At 41.3% G+C, this 23,212-nt stretch overlaps 1 protein-coding gene across 2 annotated transcripts; it reads left to right on the top strand.

Annotated features, from left to right (window-relative positions):
* The first annotated feature begins 701 nt into the window (after positions 1-701).
* Positions 702-20,570, top strand: ago1 (argonaute RISC component 1). 2 transcript variants are annotated; one of them, XM_086153656.1, is made up of 19 exons: positions 702-1,267; positions 4,624-4,810; positions 8,287-8,407; positions 9,653-9,834; positions 11,395-11,531; positions 11,808-11,942; positions 12,359-12,446; positions 13,051-13,198; positions 13,321-13,440; positions 14,267-14,389; positions 14,563-14,696; positions 15,301-15,485; positions 16,394-16,553; positions 16,736-16,826; positions 17,513-17,707; positions 17,811-17,945; positions 18,029-18,130; positions 19,132-19,331; positions 20,390-20,570. In XM_086153656.1, the coding sequence occupies exons 1-19, from the start codon at positions 1,243-1,245 to the stop codon at positions 20,496-20,498; spliced, it is 2,577 nt and encodes an 858-aa protein (XP_086009782.1). In that variant the 5' UTR covers positions 702-1,242; the 3' UTR covers positions 20,499-20,570. The 2 variants fall into 2 exon arrangements, with proteins under 2 accessions (XP_086009782.1, XP_086009783.1); XM_086153657.1 differs by lacking the exons at positions 702-1,267; positions 4,624-4,810 and having other exon boundaries at positions 8,296-8,407; positions 9,595-9,834.
* Positions 20,571-23,212: the final 2,642 nt, after the last annotated feature.

Here is a 23,212-nt window from a genome sequence, read left to right as displayed (position 1 = left end):
ATAAATAGAACTCAAATATAACATATTATTGTGCTTCAGTGAGATACGATAACAACAATCATATAACCAATCAGAATTAAACATGGAATCTCGATGTAAAAATATTATTGCTTCCAGACATTATACATTTAAATACAAGATAATGTATGAGGAAAATTCAACCTTCAAATCCATCTTGTTGTTATTCATATGATTGTTATTATTCTTGCCATATTATCTTTTTATTTGTATTTTAGAAATGTTTGCAATTAGCAAGTTATACTACTACAACTTTCTGGAGGGATGTTGGAAATAAAGACAAGAGGAGAACTCAAATGTTTTGGATACATTTTTAGCGTTTTTAATTTGCAATGCTTTGGGGCAAAAAGCCTGGATGATCCTTGACTAGTGTTCTGGAAGTTTCCAATCTTATCAAAATCTGTCATCATCACCGTCTGAGTTATAGCAAATTTATCATTCACTTACCACATTAACCTCGCGGAAGCAAAAAGAAAGAAATCCATCTATTTCATAAACTTAATGTGTAATCAATTGCAAAAAAATACAACATAAATATCTAATAAAATCCCAAACGTTATAGTTTCAATACAGGGTATCTGTGTACATTTGCATATCTGCAGTGCAGTTCCGCTTTCCACCTCTGGGATGTGACGATAAGTTCATCAACAGTTCCATCGCCGTTTTTAATGGCAAAGAAGAAGTTTAGTTGTTTTTTTTTTTTTTTTTTTTTTTTTTTTTTGGGGAGGAAGGCGTGGAGGGGTGTTGAGGGGCTGGCCTTTTTTTTGTTCCTCTGGCTGGAGAATCCTGCTTGAACAGTGAGCAGAGGCACAACAGACCGTCTCGAAAGCCTCAACACCGCCGACAATCGGCCAGAATCGCAGCGCCGGCGGCGGCGGGGGGCGGAAAGTAGGCTGCCCGGAGAGGGAAGCCCGGATTGGAATTAGACGCTCTCACTTCCCCGCTCAGCCGTTACTGACTGCAGGGTCAACGGGCAGACGAGCAACTGGCAGCTATCGCCGTTAGCCTAAACTCCCTCTGTGGGTCTTCGAGGGGGAGTTTTTGGGGGGCGGGGGGGTGTTGTTCCAACAGGGGTAAGGGGCGGGGGTACACCGTGAAGGGAGAAGACAACACGCCGAGAGGAGGGGGCTGGAAGTCTGCGACGCTACCAGCCTGAAGGGGCCGGCGGTTTGGGCACAGCACCCTGGATTAGCTAGCTTGTACCCGCGCTGCTAAGTGAATGGGATGGAGCCGGGACCGTCTGGCGCTGGTAGGTGTATTTTTTTTCTTTTAACATGCTGGGTTAAACAGTTATGACCGACGCGGTCGGGATCAGTTGAGAAAGCGATGTATTACTGCCCGGCCTTGGCGCCAGGGGGGACGTAAACGTTACAGGGAGGCTTGGTGACAGCCTCGTCTGTTGCATCGCAACCGTGTAAAGCGAATTGCAGATCGACTGGCTCTGTTTGTGCCCCCTGTACGCGAACCGCTTTGTAGAAAGCATTATTATTTATACAGATTTATAGCCACAGACAGGCCTTTTGAGGGCTCTTGACAATATCCTCAGCCGTGCGCGGGGGCAGGGAGGTCGTGGGAATCTCGGCGAGGAGGGACGAGGTGAAGCCCGCCTTCAAACGGTTGCATCTAGCTGCAGTCTCTCCCTTTTCGTTGACAGCTTCTGCAAGCCGGAACGGTCCAGGCTTCTTACGTGCACTCATCGATCGCGGCTATCCGCGAACTGTGCTCAGCCTCATGTTGGTCATGTCAGATGTTGAGACACACGTGTAGCCCCAGTGTCTGCCATGCTTGTTTTTCGGATTTAACAGGATTGAAGTCCCATCTGCAGAAAATATCGAACCCCCAAGTTGATGCTGTTGAAGGGCTTGGCCACAGTTTATTCATTTAATGTCGACCATTAGTTGGAGACGCAGGCTTGAGATTTAAATAGAAGTTTAATTCTTGATATTAAACCCAGAACTTTGGGAAAAGGCTTTTTTTTTATTATTTAGGGGTTGGCCCTTGAGGGCCCCTTAGCATGAAGTTTGCTTTTGTGCCTGAAGTGTGATGATTCAATATGGTGTTTTCAACACTGATCTGATTACCATGCTTAGATCATGGTCTATGGCTAATTATTCAGAGAGCCACATAGTTTTGCCAGAACAATTGCCCCCTAATTGGCTGTTCGTATCCATTCATGCACTTGGGCTATTGAGATCTCCTCAGAGGATTGGATGGTACATAATATTTACAAATTCAATATTTTACTATTTACTATTGTTTCGAAATCAAGGGTAGTTTAAATATGCTTAGGTAGTTGTGTATTTTTCCCTAGGTGTTCAAAACTGTCGCCAAAATGGCCAAAACATGTTGTGGTTGAAGTAATCGAAGTTTTAGTAGACCTGATTCTTGAGCGCAGTAACATTTCAACACATCCCGCATGATAAAGTAATCACTGGCTCGTCATTTGAGGTTATTGCTTGTTATGTCATTGTGAAGCTGATAAGAACTGTCCTCAGTCTATGATGCAGCACCGAAGCTCTGCTTTTAGACTCACTGCCCGCAAACGACTGCTATTGTCTTGGGATATGCGAGAGCCTTGGCTCAGCTTCTCACCATCTGTCTCCGCGGGCACGAGGATGACGTGTGTTATTATGTGTGAGTTTGTAAGAATCACAATACAAACGAGACACTTTTAATAGTCACGCACATTATTTTGTGGAACGTGTATATGGGCATCACATGGTGGTGTGTTTTGTTTCTTAGATGTATCAAAGTGAAGTGCGTTCATAGACCCATGATTAGCAGAGGATTCCCGCTGTCCCCTCACTCCTAACCTGAGTCATTTGTTTGAGGGAGTAAATTCTCTTGGAGAAAAGTAGATTTGGGGGTTTCCCTATTTGGGCTACTTGGGTTCCCACTTTGCTCACTGCTGGGCCAAAAAGGCCAAGGTCTCTGTGGTTTCACTACAGCAGCAACCTGCCTCCTTCTCCCATCTCCTATAAACACACACACACACACACACACACACACACACACACACACACACACATATGCACCCACACCCACACCGGGTCTCCTGATATCCATGACAATGCTGTGTTGCCTTGGAGTCTCCATGGTGAGGCTGGGAATGTAGGGGGGGGGGGGTGGCCCTGTGTTTGTGTGCATGAGTGTGAGTTAGCCGTAGCAAGGGCACTCCCTTAGTTGTACACCCACGTATTTTGTGTGTGTGAGACGGAGGAGCAGGGCAGCTGGGGTCTTTGTTGTGGTGGAGGAGGGCTGTTCTCTTGGGACCCAGAGGTTAAGGCATTGGGCCCCTCTCAGGCAGGAGTCACAGCTACCGTCCCATGTAGCACCCACTCTACAGCCCCCCTCAGCACTGACATTCAGACTGCCTCCAATATGTTTTAAAGGCTGATGGAGGTAGATCAGTGAGACTGAAGTTGTGTATTATGGTGTACTTGGGATTTCTTGCAGTGATATATGGCTGTGTATGCTTCAGGCTATGTAAAACAGTGGCAAATGTAATACAAGAAGCATGCACAAATGGAAAAAAAGACCAACTACAAGGCTTGGAACCAATGACTAAGACAGCTTGATAGATGTTAACCAAAAGCTTTATTATTAATCAAATCCTGCTTTTAGATATGCCTGCTGAAATCAGAAGGATACGAGCATTCTAGTATCAAATGATGTCTTCATTATTAAATTGATGACTTAGAGGTGAAACATTTAATTTATTTGTCATCAAACATTATAGCAACCACTAAAATTATTTATGTTTCATGATATAGAGGTCAGACTAAAATTCTCTCATCACAATTATTCATGTGAATATTTTTAGTTTTCCTTCACTTTCTGTGACAGTGAATTGAATCACATTATGGTTTTTTAAACATGTGAGGATGTGACCCTGTGCGTTAAGAAACACTGATCAACGTTCTTCATCCTCAATGACAATTATAGTTGTTATTGAACATAACACGTAAAAAGCAAAACCCCTGAAACATGTTATGTTTTTGAAGTTTTAAAATGTTCAATAATCAGTTTGTAAAGATGCATTCTTGTAACGTGTTTCTTTTCTTCTCCCTGCTATTGCTCACTCTGTTCTTCCCTACCCCCTCCCTGTGCAACCTTGTATGACCCTTTCTGGTGTGGCGTTTGAACCCCTCCTCTTCATCATGTCTTTTCAATGCCCCACTCCGTTGCCCCTTTACATAATATGTTTGTCCTCGCTCCTGTCCCCCCAACCCTCATCTTCTGACCAACTTATTCGTTTACCGTTTTCCTGCGTGCCCGCTCCCTCTTCCTGGCTTTCTGCTGTGCAACTCATTCTGTCCACCGGACTCGCCCTCTCGCCCCCTGCCCACGCTTCCTTTCCTGGCATATGCGCTCATTTTTACCCTCTGCGCCATGTCCCTCCGCCACTTCCCTTTCCACCTTTCGTTACTCGCCTAACTGCTCTTTATCTGTTTTGGCCTTGCCTTCCTCTGCTGTGACTTGTCTCTGCTGTCTGCTGCTTTGTGTGCTCATCCAATCCCCTCATTCCCACCCCCTATCACCGGACCCCCTCGCCTCTGTCTCCTGTCATTGTCTCTGCCGCCCTCCCCGTCTATGTTTGTCTAGTGCCCATGGGGGTCTTCCCCCCACCCCTGCAGCAGGTGTTCCATGCCCCACGCCGGCCAGGCATGGGCACCGTGGGCAAGCCCATCAAGCTGCTGGCCAACTACTTTGAGGTTGAGATCCCAAAGATGGATGTCTACCATTATGAGGTGGACATTAAACCAGACAAGTGCCCCCGACGAGTCAACAGGTAACATAGCCGACTGGCTACAACCTTTGCCCTCCACTGACCAAAGTATGACATACTTAATTTGATGCCCTGTATTGCCCTATTTTTTTTTAGTTGACAAATTTGCCAGTTAATGACTAGCCAGGAAAGAGTTTTGAAAAGCAACAAGCAGCTGAAATATCTGCTGAGTGAAACAGTCCGATATTGAATAATAAAATCCCAGCTGCCACTTGTAATCACTTTGTTGGCAGACACACACACTCTCAACACAGACAGTAAAATGAGATTTAAATGTGATTCTTTGTAACAGCAAATTGCAATGACAAAAGAGAGGATGCAGCTGAAGCAGAGGTCCCCTCAGCTCAAACCTGCCCCACACACATTTCAACATATGCTTTCTATTATACACAGTGCTGCTTTATCATGAAGTACACACTACTGGCACATGTGAAACATTTCACAAACAGATTCAATTTATCGCGATTAGCAGATCGTGCATTTTATTTGTGGCCTGATGGTGGAGGATTCTCTGTGTACAGGGTTGATGCTCAAAAAATTAACCTGCCATTTTTCATTTTGCACTTGTTTATCTGTCAGAATCAAAATGAGCCAGCTAAATCTGTTTGAATAGGACTTAAAGGTGCAAAAGTGTAAATCAAAGGTTATTCTGTCCGTATTTTCTGTCATCAAGCTCAGATGCCATTTTGTGTTTATTTGAAAGTAGATAATAGAAGGGGAGTTACACTGTCTGAGCTGAAGCCTGGATAGCCTAGAATATTTTTAGGATTGGCATAAATTCTCAATGTGTTGTCATATTAAATGTTTGTGTCCTTTATAAGAGTCCACAAAACATGATGAGCTGGTCAGATTACATGTGAATAGTTCCTCAGAAAAAACAAGCAAAAAATTTTTAGTATGAAACAACTGAAAACTGAACTTGACTTGAAATGGTGAATTGGTATTTAAATTAATGGCCCAAACAATTCATTTCAAGCACATGTGCACATTTTGATACTTAAGTTTTAGCCTAAAATTGTGCCATGCAGGACAGGCAAGACCCCAAAGGCCACACCAAGCAGAAGGAATCCTCATCGGCTGTAGCCTCTGGATTAAACCAATGGTGTAGTCTATCAGTCACAAGTGAATCTTTCTTGATGGACTCCATCACCTTGGCTGTTTGCTTGAAGAAGTCCTTGTAGCTTAATACCCCTGTTTTGAGTGAGGATTTGCAGGGTATTACTGGATGGCATAAACATACGATAAGTGACTTTCTAATCTACAGTGTGACATGAAGCGGCAGCAGACATAGGTAGTCTTTCGGTTTAAAGGTATTAAAAGTTTAATGCCTGATTTAATAGAGCTTTATGAAAAAAAGGCAGGGCTCTAGAGAACAGGGGTATCCTCTTCGTGCTTCTATTTACCGGTACTCCTTTTGGTTCCTTAATGAATATAGACAATGGTTCTGTGAATAGCATGCACGGTAGGTCACCAGACTGTTTAACTGAATCCATCCAAATTCACTTTAGAGTGTACAAATTAAAAATAGATCACCGTCCATGCTCATGATTTCCTACTTTTATTGATTACCAGCCATAATGTGAAGTGAATTTCCAAGGTTTGAAGGAGACCGTGTTAATTGTCTTCACGATTGTCTTGAGAGTCATTTGTCTTAAAGACTGTTCAGTTTCCTTTTCATGCTAAAACCAACAAACAAAACTATCCCTGAATTTACTCCGAATTTTCTCCACTTTGAGTTTACCAAAGTGCTGTGTTGTCAGCTGGAAGACAGAGGCAGCTTTGAACATTATATGAGTCTATGTGTACATAGAGTACAGTCTCTAGTTGGGCGTACAGTGATGTTTGGCCTTGTTTTATGTTTACACATAATATTGAATTTAGGAATCTTTAACTTAAATAGCTTTAATCAGTCATAATTTTTCTGGAGTAGCTATGAAATTCATACCATGTTCGTATAGAATTTAAAGAGGCAGGACTGTGAGCAGCCTGAATATTCCACAAACATCACACACATAAGTAGGAGGACCATTAAAATTCTGAAAGTTCAATAGAAATTGCAGTTTCCCCCACTCTGGAAGATTAAATTCTAAAAAGAAACACAGTTGATTTTGTTGACAGGACTATTTCCCCTCTACCAATTTTCCTTGCACAAAGGAACAGTATCTTCAAATAATCAGTTGTAAAGAAAGGTAAGAAGGAGAAACAAAAACTCTTAATTGTGGAAATAATTTTGAAGTGCCAGCCTGCAGAATACCATTAGGGTATCATCTGTTTCTACCTATTATAATTCTTCATCAGTGTATTAAAAATGGGTAAAACTATTCTGTGTTATATTGAGGCCATTTTAAAGATAGATCTTCAGTGTGGTAATGTTTTACGAGGCTGCAGGATCTAACAAGAAAAAAGGAAAATATCAGCTTTCCTGCTTGTATCTGCCCCTAAAAGTAGCATTAGAACAACTGTCAACATGTTGCCATCATCTGCCTATCAGAGAATAACCTATCAGCACTTGTTGGCGGTCATCAAAAGGTCTTATATTGGTCTTGTCTTTCTTTGTTAGATATGTTTCGTCTCTCGAGTTTAGGATTCGGTCATGACAGAGTATAACAGTCGTCAATGCAACATTATTGATCAGGTCAAAATTGATCCCCAGAGGTCTGTGCTGACACATTGTTACAAACTATGACAAAGTGTTTGTTTCATGTGTTTTGGGTTTTTTATGCTAGTTCGGTCAGTGAACTCTGTTTCAGTGATACAAATGTTTCACCAGTAGCCACTTCAGGCCATTCACCGATCTTTAAAAATGTTAAGCAGAGAAAATAGGATAAAATGTATTGTAAAAAAAGGGGGACTGTGTCATTTCATATTGAGGTTGGATAGTTAATCCAATTTTAGGATTTTGTGATGAGTTATCAGCACTTTCGGAGAATCATTGAACTTTATTATTTAGAAGTTAGTTTGGAGTTAAAGAATAAGGAGTTGAACAGAACTGGAAATTTTAATTCTCTTTTACAATTATAAGTTAGTAGGCTGGAAAATCTGAAATTCTAAGGAGAGGTTTCCCTCCAAAATCAGTCACTGAGATTCAGTAAGTATCTTTGAACCTCATTCTCCTTTTGATTTGAAGGTTTGAGCGTAACGGCCCGAGTTGGTTTCCAGAGGTCAAGCCCTTTCACCTTTACTTTTCAGAGCTGCTTCTCATCCCCCACGCCTGTGTGAAGGCCAAGGCATTGAAATGTGGCCTCTCACCCCTCCCACTTATTGTTCTTGGCTCTCCCACCGTGACCGTGAGATATTGCCTCTACCAGCTGCATCCTGTGTGATCAATATTCCATCATATTAAAAATGGCCCCCCACGATCACAAAGGCCCATTTCAGTCTGGCAATAGGTTTAATTGATGGAGTGGCTCAGTTTCGGGCTCTAATGCAATAATTGGCCGCGCATATTCATGCCATATTGTGTTTGTGGCTTCTCTCAGGGAGGTGGTGGAATACATGGTCCAGCACTTCAAGCCCCAGCTCTTCGGTGACAGGAAGCCGGTGTATGACGGCAAGAAGAACATCTACACGGTGCTAGCTCTCCCCATTGGGAGTGAGAAGGTATGCGTTTGGAATGGTTTCGTGGAAATTATCCACAGGGATCCATAAAGCCTGTCTTAAGCCCAATAAGGACACGAACAACAGCATCCTTAGTTATTTAGAGAAGCACAGGCATGCAGATGCATCGACAACCACAAATACTCGCATTTTTACTGTACAAACGGCTTTGTGCTTGAGAACTAGACTTTCCAAAGGTTATTTGAGTACAAAGTGCTTTGCATTACAGTGTTAAGCTTGAGGATCAGATGGAAAATTTTTGGAATTGTCTTTTGTCTGTAAATATTTCCAAAGTCCATTTTTACATGGAGCTCTAATAAGTACTGTCTGTGTGGGCGAGGCATGTATAGTATATTCCTCACAACTACACACATTCTTCATTGTTTGAAAATGATCATAAGCATCTGAGCCAAGCCATTGCATAGGCTCCAAGACTGCATCAATTTGAGAAAGCAAGGGCAAGACATTTTTTTGAGTAGATTTCATGCATCCCATGGTACATACTAAAAAGTGAAGTGAATCTGACATGAAATGATCAGGACAATTACTGACCATGGCGGAGGAGAAACCCCTTCAATAAGAGATGCAAAGCAACAGAGGTGGGACAGAATTCGATTTATGGTTTCAGTGGAGGGGAAGATGATAGATTGTGGAACCTTACCATGTAAATTCCAGGTTTTTAAATTTTGAATGTTGAAATCTGGAGTTCATACATGTTTGGTGGAACGTGAGCCGCTTCCAGGTGCCAGATGGGACCACGTAGTGATAAGAAGACTAAAACACCCTATGAAGCTGCATGTTCATGTAGTATTTATTTTTATATAAATGAAGATAATGTTAAGATTTTGAAAATAAGCCTTGCACGTTTTAGCTAGAAAGATCATAATGTGTACTCAAACAGGGCTCTCAGATTGCAATTCATTTTTCCAAATAACGGTAGCACACCTAAGCTTCTCTGCCAATCTCATTGCAGCTCTACTGAAACAGCTGCCATAGCATGCGGTTCCTAAAGGCATGGCTCATGATCAACTATGGCCTGGGTTAAATTTAAGAACTAGCAAGTGTGAAAAAAACAACATATAAAATAGAAAGCAAAGCAACGCAAGCTTGTTAGGGCAACACATAACATGACTATTTAGTCTTCCTGTAACAATGTTTGACTTTTTACTTTGGGATCCTTTATCACACAGACTTTTACCAGAACATCTCCCCAGACATGCCCAAATGCTTGACATTTTGTCACCTCAGGTTGATTTCGAGGTAACAATCCCTGGAGAAGGCAAGGACAGAATCTTCAAGGTATCTATCCGTTGGCTGGCCAAAGTGTCATGGCGCCTGCTGCAGGAGACACTCGTCAGCGGGAGGCTGCAGGTTCCACTTGACTCAGTTCAAGCCCTGGATGTGGCCATGCGACACTTAGCCTCTATGAGGTACTTTCTTTATTACTCACATGTTGTACATAACCATTTACAACAAAAAAATACCTATTTTATTAGACCTTAAAAGTAATTGAATATTATTTGACTTGGGTTATAATTTTGGCATTTTATGTAATATCTGTCCTTTAATGTCTTTTCATAAAACTAAGTCAAGCTTGCAATGTGACTGTTATAGATATTATAAATCTCCCATTGAACTCTTGTACCGCCTCTTTAATTTATGCTTCTGTTTCACTGTAAGGCAAAATGTAGAATAACATCACTGTCGCCAATAACTATCTTCCTTCATAAGACCCACCTTTGCGTGGGACAAAACTAACTGTATATCTGAAGTGCTTGAATAAAATTATTGAACTCTCCATTACAGTCTGATTATAATTTACCTTTAATAAACTAGCACATATTCAGTTGTAGTATGAGTGTTGTCCAGGGTTTGCCTTGTTGACTGCCTTAATTCAATCTCAAAATTGGATAGCTTTCACCCATGGCAGTGATTTATATTTCCCCTTGGATTTATTAAGCCAAAGGTGCTACATGTGTATTTGTGTGACTGAACTTGTGTTTATCCTGAAACAAAACAAAAGCACTTCAAAACAGTTCTGTTACTAAAGTTTTTTTCTGTGACACAAAAGGGGAAATAATTAGCAAAATAAAGAACAAAACAAAACACAAATTAAGATTTGTGGGAAATTGGAAATTTAATTCTGTAGCCCCTGCATCCCACAGCTGACCACTTTCTAAGGTCCAGATGTGCAGGACAAAAATATATTTGGTTAATTTAGAATTCATTGGTTTAAAGTGTATGTATGTTAGTAGACATTGCTTGGTTTTCCACTTATTTCAGTGATTCCAAATCACCAGAGGAAATCAAAGGTGCTAAACAAGCTACATCTCAGCAGGTCAATCAACCAAGCAACCAAGTATTTTGTATATTGACTTGTATGTAAATATTTTTCTGCTTCAAAAGTGGCATTGGTGTCGGTCTTGAAAATGCCATGACAGGCTCTCAGTCTTGTTACTTTGAATACCGCACTATTGAATTTTCCCTAGAAAGTACATGCTCTCCAATATCTCCTGTTCCTTGTACGCTCAGGTCGACCTTCAAGTTTTTGTCAAACTCTTTTACTGTTGACATTTTAAGTGTGCAGTCTAGCAGGGTTAACTGGGTTGTCCCACTCACATGCATCAGACATAATAGCTGCAGGGGTCAGAGTCCCAAAACAAAAGAATCTTGTTAGTTGAGATCTGTGTGAAAGTGTCCACTGAACAATGCTGTGCCACAAAATAGTAACTGGCTGGAGGACTTTACCCGCAAATGGCTATAAAGTCACCAATATTTGATTCAGCTGAATGATCATGTGTCAATGCTTCGTCGGTTTCCACAAAGAATGTACACTATGATGTGTTATTTTTCCACATGTGTCAGTCACAGATGGTTAGACAGCCTCTCATATGAAACAACTGGAGATGAACTGACACTGAGGTCATGCTAAGAAGTCACTTTGCACATTCATCGTTTTTCAATTTCAACTCCCCGCCTCCTCCAATTAGGTACACTCCAGTGGGCCGCTCATTTTTCTCCCCACCTGAAGGATATTACCACCCACTCGGTGGGGGGAGGGAGGTCTGGTTCGGCTTCCACCAGTCTGTTCGGCCTGCTATGTGGAAGATGATGCTCAACATTGACGGTGAGTCAATGGCAGCATTCCCCTTTGTAAGATGTCATCATTAATAATGTCAGTATGTATCACTGACATTGCCACATGACAAGACAGGATAACTAGGACACATGTATCAAAAGAAACTTTCAAAGAGGTCATAAACCAAAACAATTTGTACTTCCTGATCACATCCTTTTGCAGATAAAATGCTTTCAAACTTGATTGGAGCAGCGTTCAAACTTTCCCCCTTGCGCTACTGTTCAGCTGTGTGTGGGCTCACTTCTACTGTCTGTCTCCCTCTAGTGTCTGCCACCGCCTTTTACAAAGCCCAGCCTGTAATTGAGTTCATGTGTGAGGTTTTGGATATTCGCAACATAGATGAGCAACCTAAAACTCTGACTGACTCGCAGAGGGTCCGCTTCACCAAGGAGATTAAAGGTAGGTTGCATGAAATAGGACCTCCTGATGACGTCATGAATCAAACCTGAATAAAGAAAATGCTGATGTTTTCAGTCTTAATGAATCTCTGTTCATCTAAACTTTTCATTGATATAAGAATACATTTTAAACCTTTAAATAAAGAAATGTTAACATTTGTGATGAGCATCATGGTCTTTAGAGTCGTCGTCCCCCCCCCCCCCCCCCCCCTTCATTCAAGAAAAAAACTTTAGAGCAGTTATTATGTACGATAATGGTTCACCTGACCCATTGTAGCAGTTTGGATGTTTTTGTGCTGTAAATTAAAAGGGACAGAAAACACAGAGCCAGTAGTGATCTGTAGTATGGAATATAAACAGGCGTCAAACTTTCTGCTTCAACTTGTGGATTGCATTTTCTGTTGTTGATGTGTACAGGCTTGAAGGTGGAGGTAACCCACTGTGGCCAAATGAAAAGGAAATATCGTGTATGCAATGTCACCCGACGTCCCGCCAGCCACCAGACGTGAGTACATATGTAAAGACATTATTGGAGGGACTTTTGGATGAGCATTGAGAGTCAACGCTTCAATTGATTTGATAAATATAATTAAAGCATTTTTTTCAATTAATCTGTAAAAAAAAAAAAAGAAGGACGAGTATAGATTTAAAAACATCCAAAGTTTAAAATAACCAGTTTTCTCTACTGATGACAACTGTCTTTGGCTCAAATCACCATCAGTATGTGTTTATGTGAAAACTACACTGATCAATATTTGAAATTTCTCATCAGTAAATTTCTCATCACCAATCTCATCAGTTTGGTATCACTACACTGGACACTTGATGATGTTAAGAGGATGCTATTTTAATAAAGGGCCTATGTTTATATTTTATGACATAACTTGATGTTTTGTAACATTGTCACTGTCAGGCTTATAAACACCATCATGTTTTCATTGGCCCAAGTTTTAATGCTTATGAAATATCAGTTGATTGATAATGTAATTTCTTATTACTGGCGTATTTTTCCAACATGCAGCATTGATCAGGTCTAGAATTTTTGAAGACACACACAACCTCACACACACACCATTACATTCATTCATATTTTACCTTCTTTCTATCAGGTTTCCCCTCCAGCTTGAAAGTGGACAGACAGTAGAATGTACAGTGGCTCAATACTTCAAGCAAAAGTACAACCTGCAGCTAAAATATCCCCACCTACCCTGTCTACAGGTGGGACAGGAGCAGAAGCACACTTACCTGCCCCTTGAGGTGAGGATGTAACTGTTTAACATGTGATGCAATGATCACGATGGTGCTTTGTGGCATCCTTCCTAGGATGGGTTTAGAGATTCACTCAGTAAGGGTCAATGATGTGGGAATGTTTGTTCCAGGTCTGTAACATTGTAGCTGGTCAACGGTGCATCAAGAAGCTGACAGATAATCAAACCTCAACTATGATCAAGGCCACGGCTCGGTCTGCACCGGATAGACAGGAGGAGATCAGCCGGCTGGTGAGTGCTAAAGTGACCCACTGAGGGTGTTTCATCTATCCCAGTATCCAGGGTGTAACATGAATTAAGGTCCAGAAGCCCAGCACCACCTTAAGAGACCCCCCTCACCTCCCATACGGAAATCTGGCTGTCATTCAGGCATTTATAAGGCATATTAATCATTGATATTGATATATATGCCTTATAAATGCCTGAAGTCATGCCTGCAGCCAAGGTCACACATGAAAGATGTGGCCCTCTGTAAATGTGTGATGGATCTGCCAGTGTTGTTCATTCTTTGACAAATCAATGCCTCAGGTACAAGAAGCCTTTAATAAAATCCCTGTTGTTTCTTTCAAGTTAAGGAGTTAGATAATTGCATGTAAAGTTCTATTCTTCCTTATGATGTCTTTAAAGGTAATTCAATATTTTTAATATCATCAACATAATTCAGAAAGATAAAATCCATTTGTAAAGCACAAGTGGTTACAGTTTCTGGATCAGGCTTATGATAACTGAAAAAAAAAAAACAATAACAAACCACCACCAACAACAAAAAATAAAAATGTTTCCAAAGTGATACAGATTCACTCAGGAAGATTTTGGGGTGGTACATTGACTTATTGTTAGGGGATTAATTTATCAAAAGTCAGATAACATTTCTTTTTGATTTCCTATTTAGGTCTTAACCAGCTACATGACAATGCAGCACTCTGTAAAGAGCTTTTGTGATAGCCAAAATTCCAGGATGGGTCTATACTTTCGTAACTAATCGTGCTCATGTATGGACCCAGTAAGACACCAAACAATAATAATATGGTGGATGTCTCCAACCTTTTGTCCCCAGATGAAGAACGCCAACTTCAACCTTGACCCCTACATTCAGGAGTTTGGGATCAAGGTGAAGGATGACATGGCTGAGGTTACAGGCAGGGTGCTTCCGGCACCCATCCTGCAGTATGGAGGACGGGTAATACATTCTCTGTTCATTTTTTTTTCTTTCGGGTGTCTCTGCAAGCTGTTCTAGATATGGACTCAAAGTGCATTATACATCCCAATCAGAAGTCACACTTTATTTCTTCCTGCTATGAAATGATTTTATATTCTGGAGGTTGAATATTTCCTCCTCTGCTTCTCTCACAGAACCGTGCCATAGCAACCCCCAACCAGGGAGTGTGGGACATGAGGGGGAAGCAGTTCTACAACGGTATTGAGATCAAGGTTTGGGCTATTGCCTGCTTTGCCCCCCAGAAACAGTGCAGAGAAGAGGTGCTCAAGTAAGTACCAGGGCAATAGCAGTTTGCTGATTTTGCGGGAGGGATTTCCCACTGGTAACTATATATAGATGGGGTTTTCGCACTGAGACAGCAGCACCACTAGTGGTATTTTAGCCCCCTCTAGGGGTGTACAGAGGAATTTTAAAATGTGACATAACATTTATTAAATATATATATATATATATCACACTGCAAACTTCATAAAAAGAATTGAGGAGGGATTCTTTTAACAAAATAAATATTTGGACTACTTGGCAGTTATAAGTGCTAAGCAGAAGAATATTTGGAAAAGATCAGCAAAATATGTTGTAATCTTATGTGAGGTTAATTATTGTGAATTTTTTGTAGATTAATACAACAGAATTCTGAACTGTATTTTAATTTTGGTCACAATGTATGTCACTCACAATGATGTTTCTTTAAAAGACACATTTTATAAGGTGGTACTCAAATTTTACAAGGTGGTACAACAGATCTAGGAAAATGTGCTCTAATAACTTTTGGGGAGAAAAATATTGGTGTCGTCATTATACTCACAGGACAGGACTTATCAATAAACCCTTTCATTGAGGTCCAATTTTTCCCAAATCCCCTTACTTCGCAGGAACTTTACAGACCAGTTGCGTAAGATCTCCAAGGATGCTGGGATGCCTATCCAGGGTCAACCATGTTTCTGTAAATACGCCCAGGGAGCGGACAGTGTGGAGCCCATGTTCAGACACTTGAAAAACACCTACACTGGACTGCAGCTCATCATTGTCATCTTGCCAGGAAAGACCCCTGTCTATGGTATGATGTGACTTTGGCTGTCCTAGATGGAAGAGATTGAGGTTCCTCCATGTAACTGGATAATCCTAACAGCCTATCAGGTTGAATTTTCTGCCAGGTTCCAGATATCAGAATTTCACTGAGCCTGAACAAAAAAGTAATAAATAACTAATAATAACATTATAGAATGATGGTGGAAAAACATCAAATTTAGTTTAAATATGTTTAGCTAGCACAGTGACATAGGGGTTAGTGCCAAAGCCTTACACAAGGTTCCAGGTTTGATTCCGACAGCATGCCTTTCTGTGGTTGCATGTTCTCTCCATGTCTGTGTGTTTTTCCCGTATTCACAATACAAAAACATGGTTTTTACAAAGGTTAATTGGAGACCCTGAATAGGAATTCTGTGAATGAGGGAATGAACAGTTGTTTAACTGTATGTTGCCCTGTGATTGACTGGTGATGGATCCAGGGTGAGCCCCACTTGACACCCTTGATTCCATAAGTAGTTATGATGAGTGATGTATATAATGAATGACTGAAGATTTTTTTTTAATAAAATAAATAAAATTGTATTATATGTTGTAAAATAAAGTGCTCGGTCTTAGTTAAAAAGCTGTGTGTTATTTATAAGGTCAAAATGATGTTAATTAAGTATGATCTCTACTGGCCCCATTTTATTGGCTTTTCTGATATCATTTTAGTTTTATTTCAAAGGCTATACATTATTCATGGCATTGATTGAACAGTATAAAAGGTGTGATATAAGCTTACATTGTACTAATAAAAGGTGCAAATTCAGGTTTTTAGTTTCAAAACTGAGGCCGTGTTCCGAGCTTGGACAAACTGTTAGCGCCTAGGATGCTCTCCACACAGTGCTGAAGCATAATGGTGTTCATGACTTGGATTTTCCAAATTGCCATCTACAGCGGAGGTGAAGCGTGTGGGAGATACTCTCCTTGGCATGGCCACTCAGTGTGTTCAGGTGAAGAATGTGGTGAAGACGTCACCCCAGACCCTCTCCAACCTCTGCCTCAAGATCAATGTGAAGCTGGGAGGCATCAACAACATCCTGGTCCCTCATCAGAGGTCTGTTTTACCTGCTTTCTGATTGTTAGGGACTATGAATTGCATGAAATAGACCTATGTGATTTGTCCATTGCACTACATGTTTTAGCTCTACATGTTTGAGTCTGAGTTGACATACCAATAAGCCATGAAAAGCCCTGTACAAATGCAAGTCTTATGTGTTCCTGTATTCGTCACTTCAGGTCAGCTGTGTTCCAGCAGCCAGTTATCTTCCTGGGAGCAGATGTAACACACCCCCCTGCTGGAGATGGCAAGAAACCCTCCATTACTGCCGTAAGTCTCAGAAGAAAAAACTGATAATACTACTTGCATGCTGGTTAAAATCTGTAATTTATCTCATTTTATTTCATCCATGCCTTTGTAAAATATCACCCTCAGGCATATCTCACCATATACTTACGTTGAGGGAAAAAACATAAAAAAAAAGGGAAAAATAGGAAATGACGTCAACCCTCATCCTCACCTGACCCTAGCTCGTCTCTGGTTGGCTGCGCTGTTGCCAAGCAATTATGACCAACGACAAAGACCCACGCAGTGAAAGGATAGGGCAAGTTAGGGGAGTCTTTTTGGATCATTCTGAATGGGGGAAAATAATTAAAAATGGCCAGTTAAGCCAAATTATTTGATGGATAAACAACAAAATAATGTTCAGTCTTCTACATTTGTCTGAGGTGTCCTTTGGCGGGTGTTAGTGTACATCGGCATTGGCAAAAATGCTTATCGTAATGCTTTTCATACTGATTCAGGAATCACATTTTTCAAAATAGAAAACAGTTGCCATGTTGCAGTGCAGTAAGAATGACACAAATTTGGAATTAGTGTTAGCTAGCATGGGCTTTGCAAGTCAAAAATCTCAGCATAATCATATTTTGTACTCTACACATTTATCACCTTCAAAGGATGAGTGATGCTGTTATGCAAAGTGCTGTACAACACCTCACCCACTCATTTTCTCTCAGGTGGTCGGTAGTATGGATGCACATCCGAGCCGATACTGTGCCACCGTGCGAGTCCAGAGACCCAGGCAGGAGATCATCGAAGATTTGTCTTATATGGTGCGGGAACTTCTTATTCAGTTCTACAAGTCGACCCGCTTCAAGCCCACCAGGATTATTTTCTACAGGGATGGTGTTCCAGAGGGACAGCTGCCACAAGTAAATGCCCAAAATGTGACAAATGACATAATGATGCGCTTTCAGCATTTCTCAACAAAATAGTATCACCTTGAGTGCTCACAAATTCTGTTCCTATGCTCAGATCCTGCACTACGAGCTCTTGGCCATCAGAGATGCCTGCATCAAGCTGGAGAAGGACTATCAGCCGGGCATTACATATATAGTGGTGCAGAAACGCCACCATACCCGCCTCTTCTGTGCTGATAAGTCTGAAAGGGTGAGCTTTGTACTTTCTAAAACAATTTAACTTTTAATTAATATACCTATAGTAACTGTAACCTCTGTCTTTTATTTGGTTAGATTGGGAAGAGTGGGAATATTCCTGCAGGGACCACAGTGGACACCAGCATCACTCATCCCTTCGAATTTGACTTCTACCTGTGCAGCCATGCAGGCATACAGGTAATAAGATGCTTCATCACTCTCTGCAGAAGGACATCATTGAATGTGCTGAATAATGAGGCAAGGGGACAGAACAAACCCAGCGGGAGGTTAAGAATGAACATTCAATGGTGATTTTTAGTTAACAGTTGCGTTGCCGGAATGGCTTAGATGCCAGCAGCTTATCAGTGCTGGTTCGGCTCAAGGTTGTCCAACAAATCATCAGAAATGTACATGACTCAGGCTTCCTTTTCTCTTAGAAGTGTAATGCCCTAAAGTAACAGCGAAACATGTTTTATAATACATAGAATAAAGTACAAGGTTTTCTTCCTCCAACAGTCACTACAACAAATTGAATCAGAATCAGAAAAACTTTCTTGATCCCCGAGGAAAATGTACAGCAAAAATCATGATTTGTCTTTCAACGGAACAGAATTCAAAAGTAACTCATAAAGATAGACTGTTTCATATCGGAGGCCTGCTTTTTAGTCTTGTGGCAGCAAATATTTCCAGAGTGTTTTGCCAGACTGCGGCAGGGCTGAGCTTTAAATATCCTTGTCTCTGCTCAGGCACCTCACTGATATCATTAATGTTCCATACATGTGTTGGTGATAGTCTGGCGCTCTTTTAATCCGCACAGTTTTCCGATACATTTTGGGCTAATTTGTGATGTTTCCAGTATATTTATCGTACCTGTTTGAAAATTTGATTCGGGATTTTCGGACTTTATGAGATTTCATTTCCATGGTGGGGATGAATAATGACCATGAGAGGTTTGTAGTGATGAGGAACCGAAAACAGCTCACATGCTCTACCGATGTGCCCTTGCTGCTGCAGCTTTGAGAAGGCTCTTCAACGCATATCTCTGCAAGATCAATTTTTCCCTGATGTGAACTGATTGTTGCTCGAAAACAGACCAATGATGTTTGTCTCCCACAGAGTTCACACACTGTCATGTCATGGGTTTACTTCACAAAGCCAGTTTTGTTCACATAATTTACTTTCATCCTCACTCTGTCTAGGGTACTAGCCGGCCGTCTCATTACTATGTCCTTTGGGATGACAATCGCTTCACGGCCGACGAGCTGCAGATTTTAACCTACCAGTTGTGCCACACGTATGTGCGTTGTACCCGATCTGTGTCCATCCCTGCACCAGCCTACTATGCTCGTCTTGTGGCCTTCCGTGCCCGCTACCATCTGGTGGACAAAGAACATGACAGGTTGGTGACGTGGCATGTTATACATTCTGTTCCCTTTAAACTATTGGGAACAAGGGCTCTTTTCTAGATTTTGACTTATCCGCATGTTGAATACACGCTCCATGCACCACACTTAATTATTTAAGTTCTGTCTAGGTTGAGTCCTGTTCGTGCCTCCCCTATTGATATTCGATGTAGGATAAATTGTCGTGGAGGCAAGGGACCAACAGGGACTATCTTCCCCAAGACATTGCCCTTGAAATTATTGTCAAGATCACTGTAGAGACCTCTTAAAGTTGGTCTTTGACATAAAGAAGTCTTAACCTCTGGAAACCCTTAAGCTACATGGGGAATACACATTTTTTATTTTTGCCACTTAAACTCCATGCTGCTAAAGTTTGATTTGTTGTCCACTTGTGTGGAGACTTTTTTTCTGCCTCCAAGTGGCAGAAAACAACAGCAACTAAATTAAAAACATTACGGAATCACTCTGCAGCAGATCTTGATACAAAATTAGACAAGGCACAAAGGATCATATACCCGAATGAGTGAGTGAGTGAATGTTACCGGTCTTTGTATGTGGCCCTGCGATTGACTGGTGACCAGTCCAGGGTGTACCCCGGCTCATACCCAAGGACAGCTGGGACAGGCTCCAGCATCCCCCTGCGACCCACAGTGCAGGATAAGCCGCAGAAGATGGATGGATGGTTACAAGCTACATTACAGCTAATTAGGAAGTACCTATATGAAGAGCCAAAAAAAATCACAGCTGTTCTGTGCTACTTTTTTTGAAAAAGTTGTTCAAAAACGAAAAAGAAAATAAATTAAGTTTTCTACATATTTAGTTCCTACTATTACAGTATAGTAAGGAGACCTTGGAAATTGCCAAAAAATTAAATCTTTACTTGTGATGTAATATCTAATTTGATTCAAGGGTGTTACATATTTTCCATTTTAAATGAGGTGTTAGAGGAAATATTATATAAATGCATTCTCCCCTTTTTTTTAGGTTTTGGAACTTTATACTTTATATGATGTTTAGCTAAATTTTGTTCTACAATTTCTGTTCATGTACACAGTGGAGAGGGCAGCCATGTGTCTGGTCAAAGTAATGGTCGGGACCCCCAGGCGCTGGCCAAAGCTGTTCAGATTCACCATGACACCCTGAGGACCATGTACTTCGCCTGAGCTAAACCTGGCCACCATTGCCGTCGTTCCCTCCCACCTCATTTCTACCTGGGCGAACAGGTCCACGCCACCACCTCATCCCCTTTCCTTATCCCCAATGACAACCCACTACACATACTCCACAGACCTGTCAGTCACCCAGATCAAGAAAAATATGGCCCATCACCTGTAGAATGCAGACTCTACAGCCTCATGCACTCAAAAGGTTATGGTTATTATTATTATTATTATTATTATTATTAATATTGTCATTTTGTTGTTTTTACATTACCAGGACAATTGTTCTTTTTATGTTGTTTTTTGTCTGTATTACAATGTTATTGTATTGTACGCTACCTTCACTTATGTAAGTATGCAATACGGATGGGGAGAAAAATAGGCGATTAAAAAAAGAACTCCCCAAATTTTTATAACTGCCACCACAATGCTGCCTCTACCCATCCGAATGCCGGATGCCAGTGTTCCAAACCCCATACTTTGGGGAACCTCCAGTGGGGTGGTACTGGGCATGCACACTTACATGTCTCGTTTGATGTTGTCATGAACTGCATTCATGTTTTTAATTTTTCTTTGAACTATGTTTTTAAATCGCCTTGGGGAGTCGGAGATAAGGTACATTAGCACTTAGTGATAGTTTGTAGGTGCCACCAGTCCTGCACAGAAGAGTTTGCTAGTAACACGTGAAGCCTGCCCTCTGATTTTATAGAAGCAGTGACAGAACGAGCAGGTGTAGCATATCATAGATACACAAGTGAAATCCTGCCGCACTCTCTGTGCCGGTTGGCTAGTCCCTTAGAGTATAAGCCTATAGAGGCATATTAGCATAACAATAGAGGGACCATTTGCATAGAGTGTATAAAATATACCTGCACCCCATGCACCTAAACCAGCATTATCAACCAGCCAAAAGCGATGCCAACCAATGGAAAAGCGGCACTTGAAACAGGAAGATTTTTTTTTCTGTATGCATAGCTCTTTAAGGATTTACCAGGCACTTTTTACTATTGATTTTATTTTTCTTTTGAATGGTCTGGCCAGATGCTTGCCACACAGACCACATTTGTTTTCGTTGTCATGTAGCTCACATTGTTTCAGAGCAAAGAGGTAACTAAGGCAATAGGCAAGGTCAACACTCTTATGTAGATTTGATGCAGGCAAACAAAGCCTGATCACTTAAGTGCTGCAAAGCTGAACATTTATTCAGCGGTTGACTTTGTTTTGATCATTCTGCACATTCCAACATGTATCGGTGGAGATCACACCTCGCGGTGCTCTCTAAATCCTCCCTCCACCTGCTTGCTTCTTTGCGTACCACTATACCTGTCCTTTTTTTTGCCCCTCTACAAAGCTCTTACCTCTGCGGACATTTACAACACCCAGCCTGGATAGCAGAAGCACATGCAGCCCTCTCTCTCATCACATAGAAGCCATTGCTCTTCAAAATGCACTTCTCCCACCATTCTCCTTAAAGCCAAAACTGTAAGGACATCCATCCACTCATCATCCTTTCCATCATCAAATTTTCCCCTTGCAGTCTACTTTCACTTTGAACATCGCACTCTTGCAGCAGCCCCTGCCCCAATCCCCTAGCTTGTGTTTGCCAATCCCCATTGGTGCTCTGTGTGCATGGGCAGCACAGATAGGGGATTGATACATTGGACAGGGTGGGTCACTTTTACCCTGCCTTTACATCTAGTCACTTTCTGGATTTATATAAAAAATGCATGTAATTATTTTTTATGACTGGATATTCTGAGCCACCTTATTTTGGTTTCCTTAGAGGTAGGAGCCCTGTGCTCAACCACTGCCTGTCAGTCGTTTGCCTCGATTGTGTAATGGTTAAAAAGACTGCTTTTTTCTGTCATCATCATTGAGTCTTGTGACTAGTGTCAGAGTGTATCCTCAAGAGGGCACTGTGGAGATGGTCTCAAACCCCTCCTCAGTTGTCCGCAAGCGCCTCAAATCTTGTCTGATGGTCAAGACCCTTTGAGCTGAAAGGGATGAAAAGATAAGAGATCAGACAAGTTTGGTTTTTAAAATCATGTTTATGAACTTGCATAATCAAAAAAGCCTTTGTACAACATTTTACTGATCCTTCATTGTGTTCAAGGTGATTTGTATATATAAATATATGATATTAATCTGTTGTGTATTTCGGCTCACCGGTCGCTGAGCCTCTCACAGTTGGGGCAAAATGTTTTCTATCCCCAATTCTGTGCTGAAAAAAGAGAAACAGTTAAAAGGTTAAAATAGTCTGGGGGTACTTCCCAGCATCACTGAATCCAGATGCAGTTCCTCACTCACTGAAGCCACAAAGCACCTTGCAAAGGGGGAAGACGAAATGGCAGTCACCCTGGAAATGCATCATGTGGACGCCTGAGAGTCCGCACCTCTCCTCACAGCCTCACTGTCTGACTAAGCAATATCGAAGCCACTGATCAAGAACAGTCCTTGTCATAGCACTTCCCAATAGATTTGAATGAAAGGACATGGAAGCATATTATTTTGGCTCTGTATGTGATAGTATGGGAACTCTGTTGGGGAGGGTTATTTTTTAAAAAGAAAATAAAATTTGTTTTTTATTACCCGCTTTGTTTTCGTCTTACTTGGGAAAATCATCGGTGCGTGGAAATGCCCTTGGGTCATCGTGATGTACGTGGGATTCGCATGGGGCTTTACACACAGTATCTGTTTGAATTTAATTCAGATTCATA

Source organism: Fistularia commersonii, chromosome 10 (genome assembly GCF_037954325.1).
Source record: "Fistularia commersonii isolate RoL2024-O1a breed Wild chromosome 10, RoL_Fcom_v1.0, whole genome shotgun sequence".
Lineage (NCBI taxonomy): Eukaryota > Metazoa > Chordata > Actinopteri > Syngnathiformes > Fistulariidae > Fistularia > Fistularia commersonii.
The sequence above is the reverse complement of the archived record's forward strand: the minus strand, read 5'-3'. Positions and strand labels throughout refer to the sequence as shown.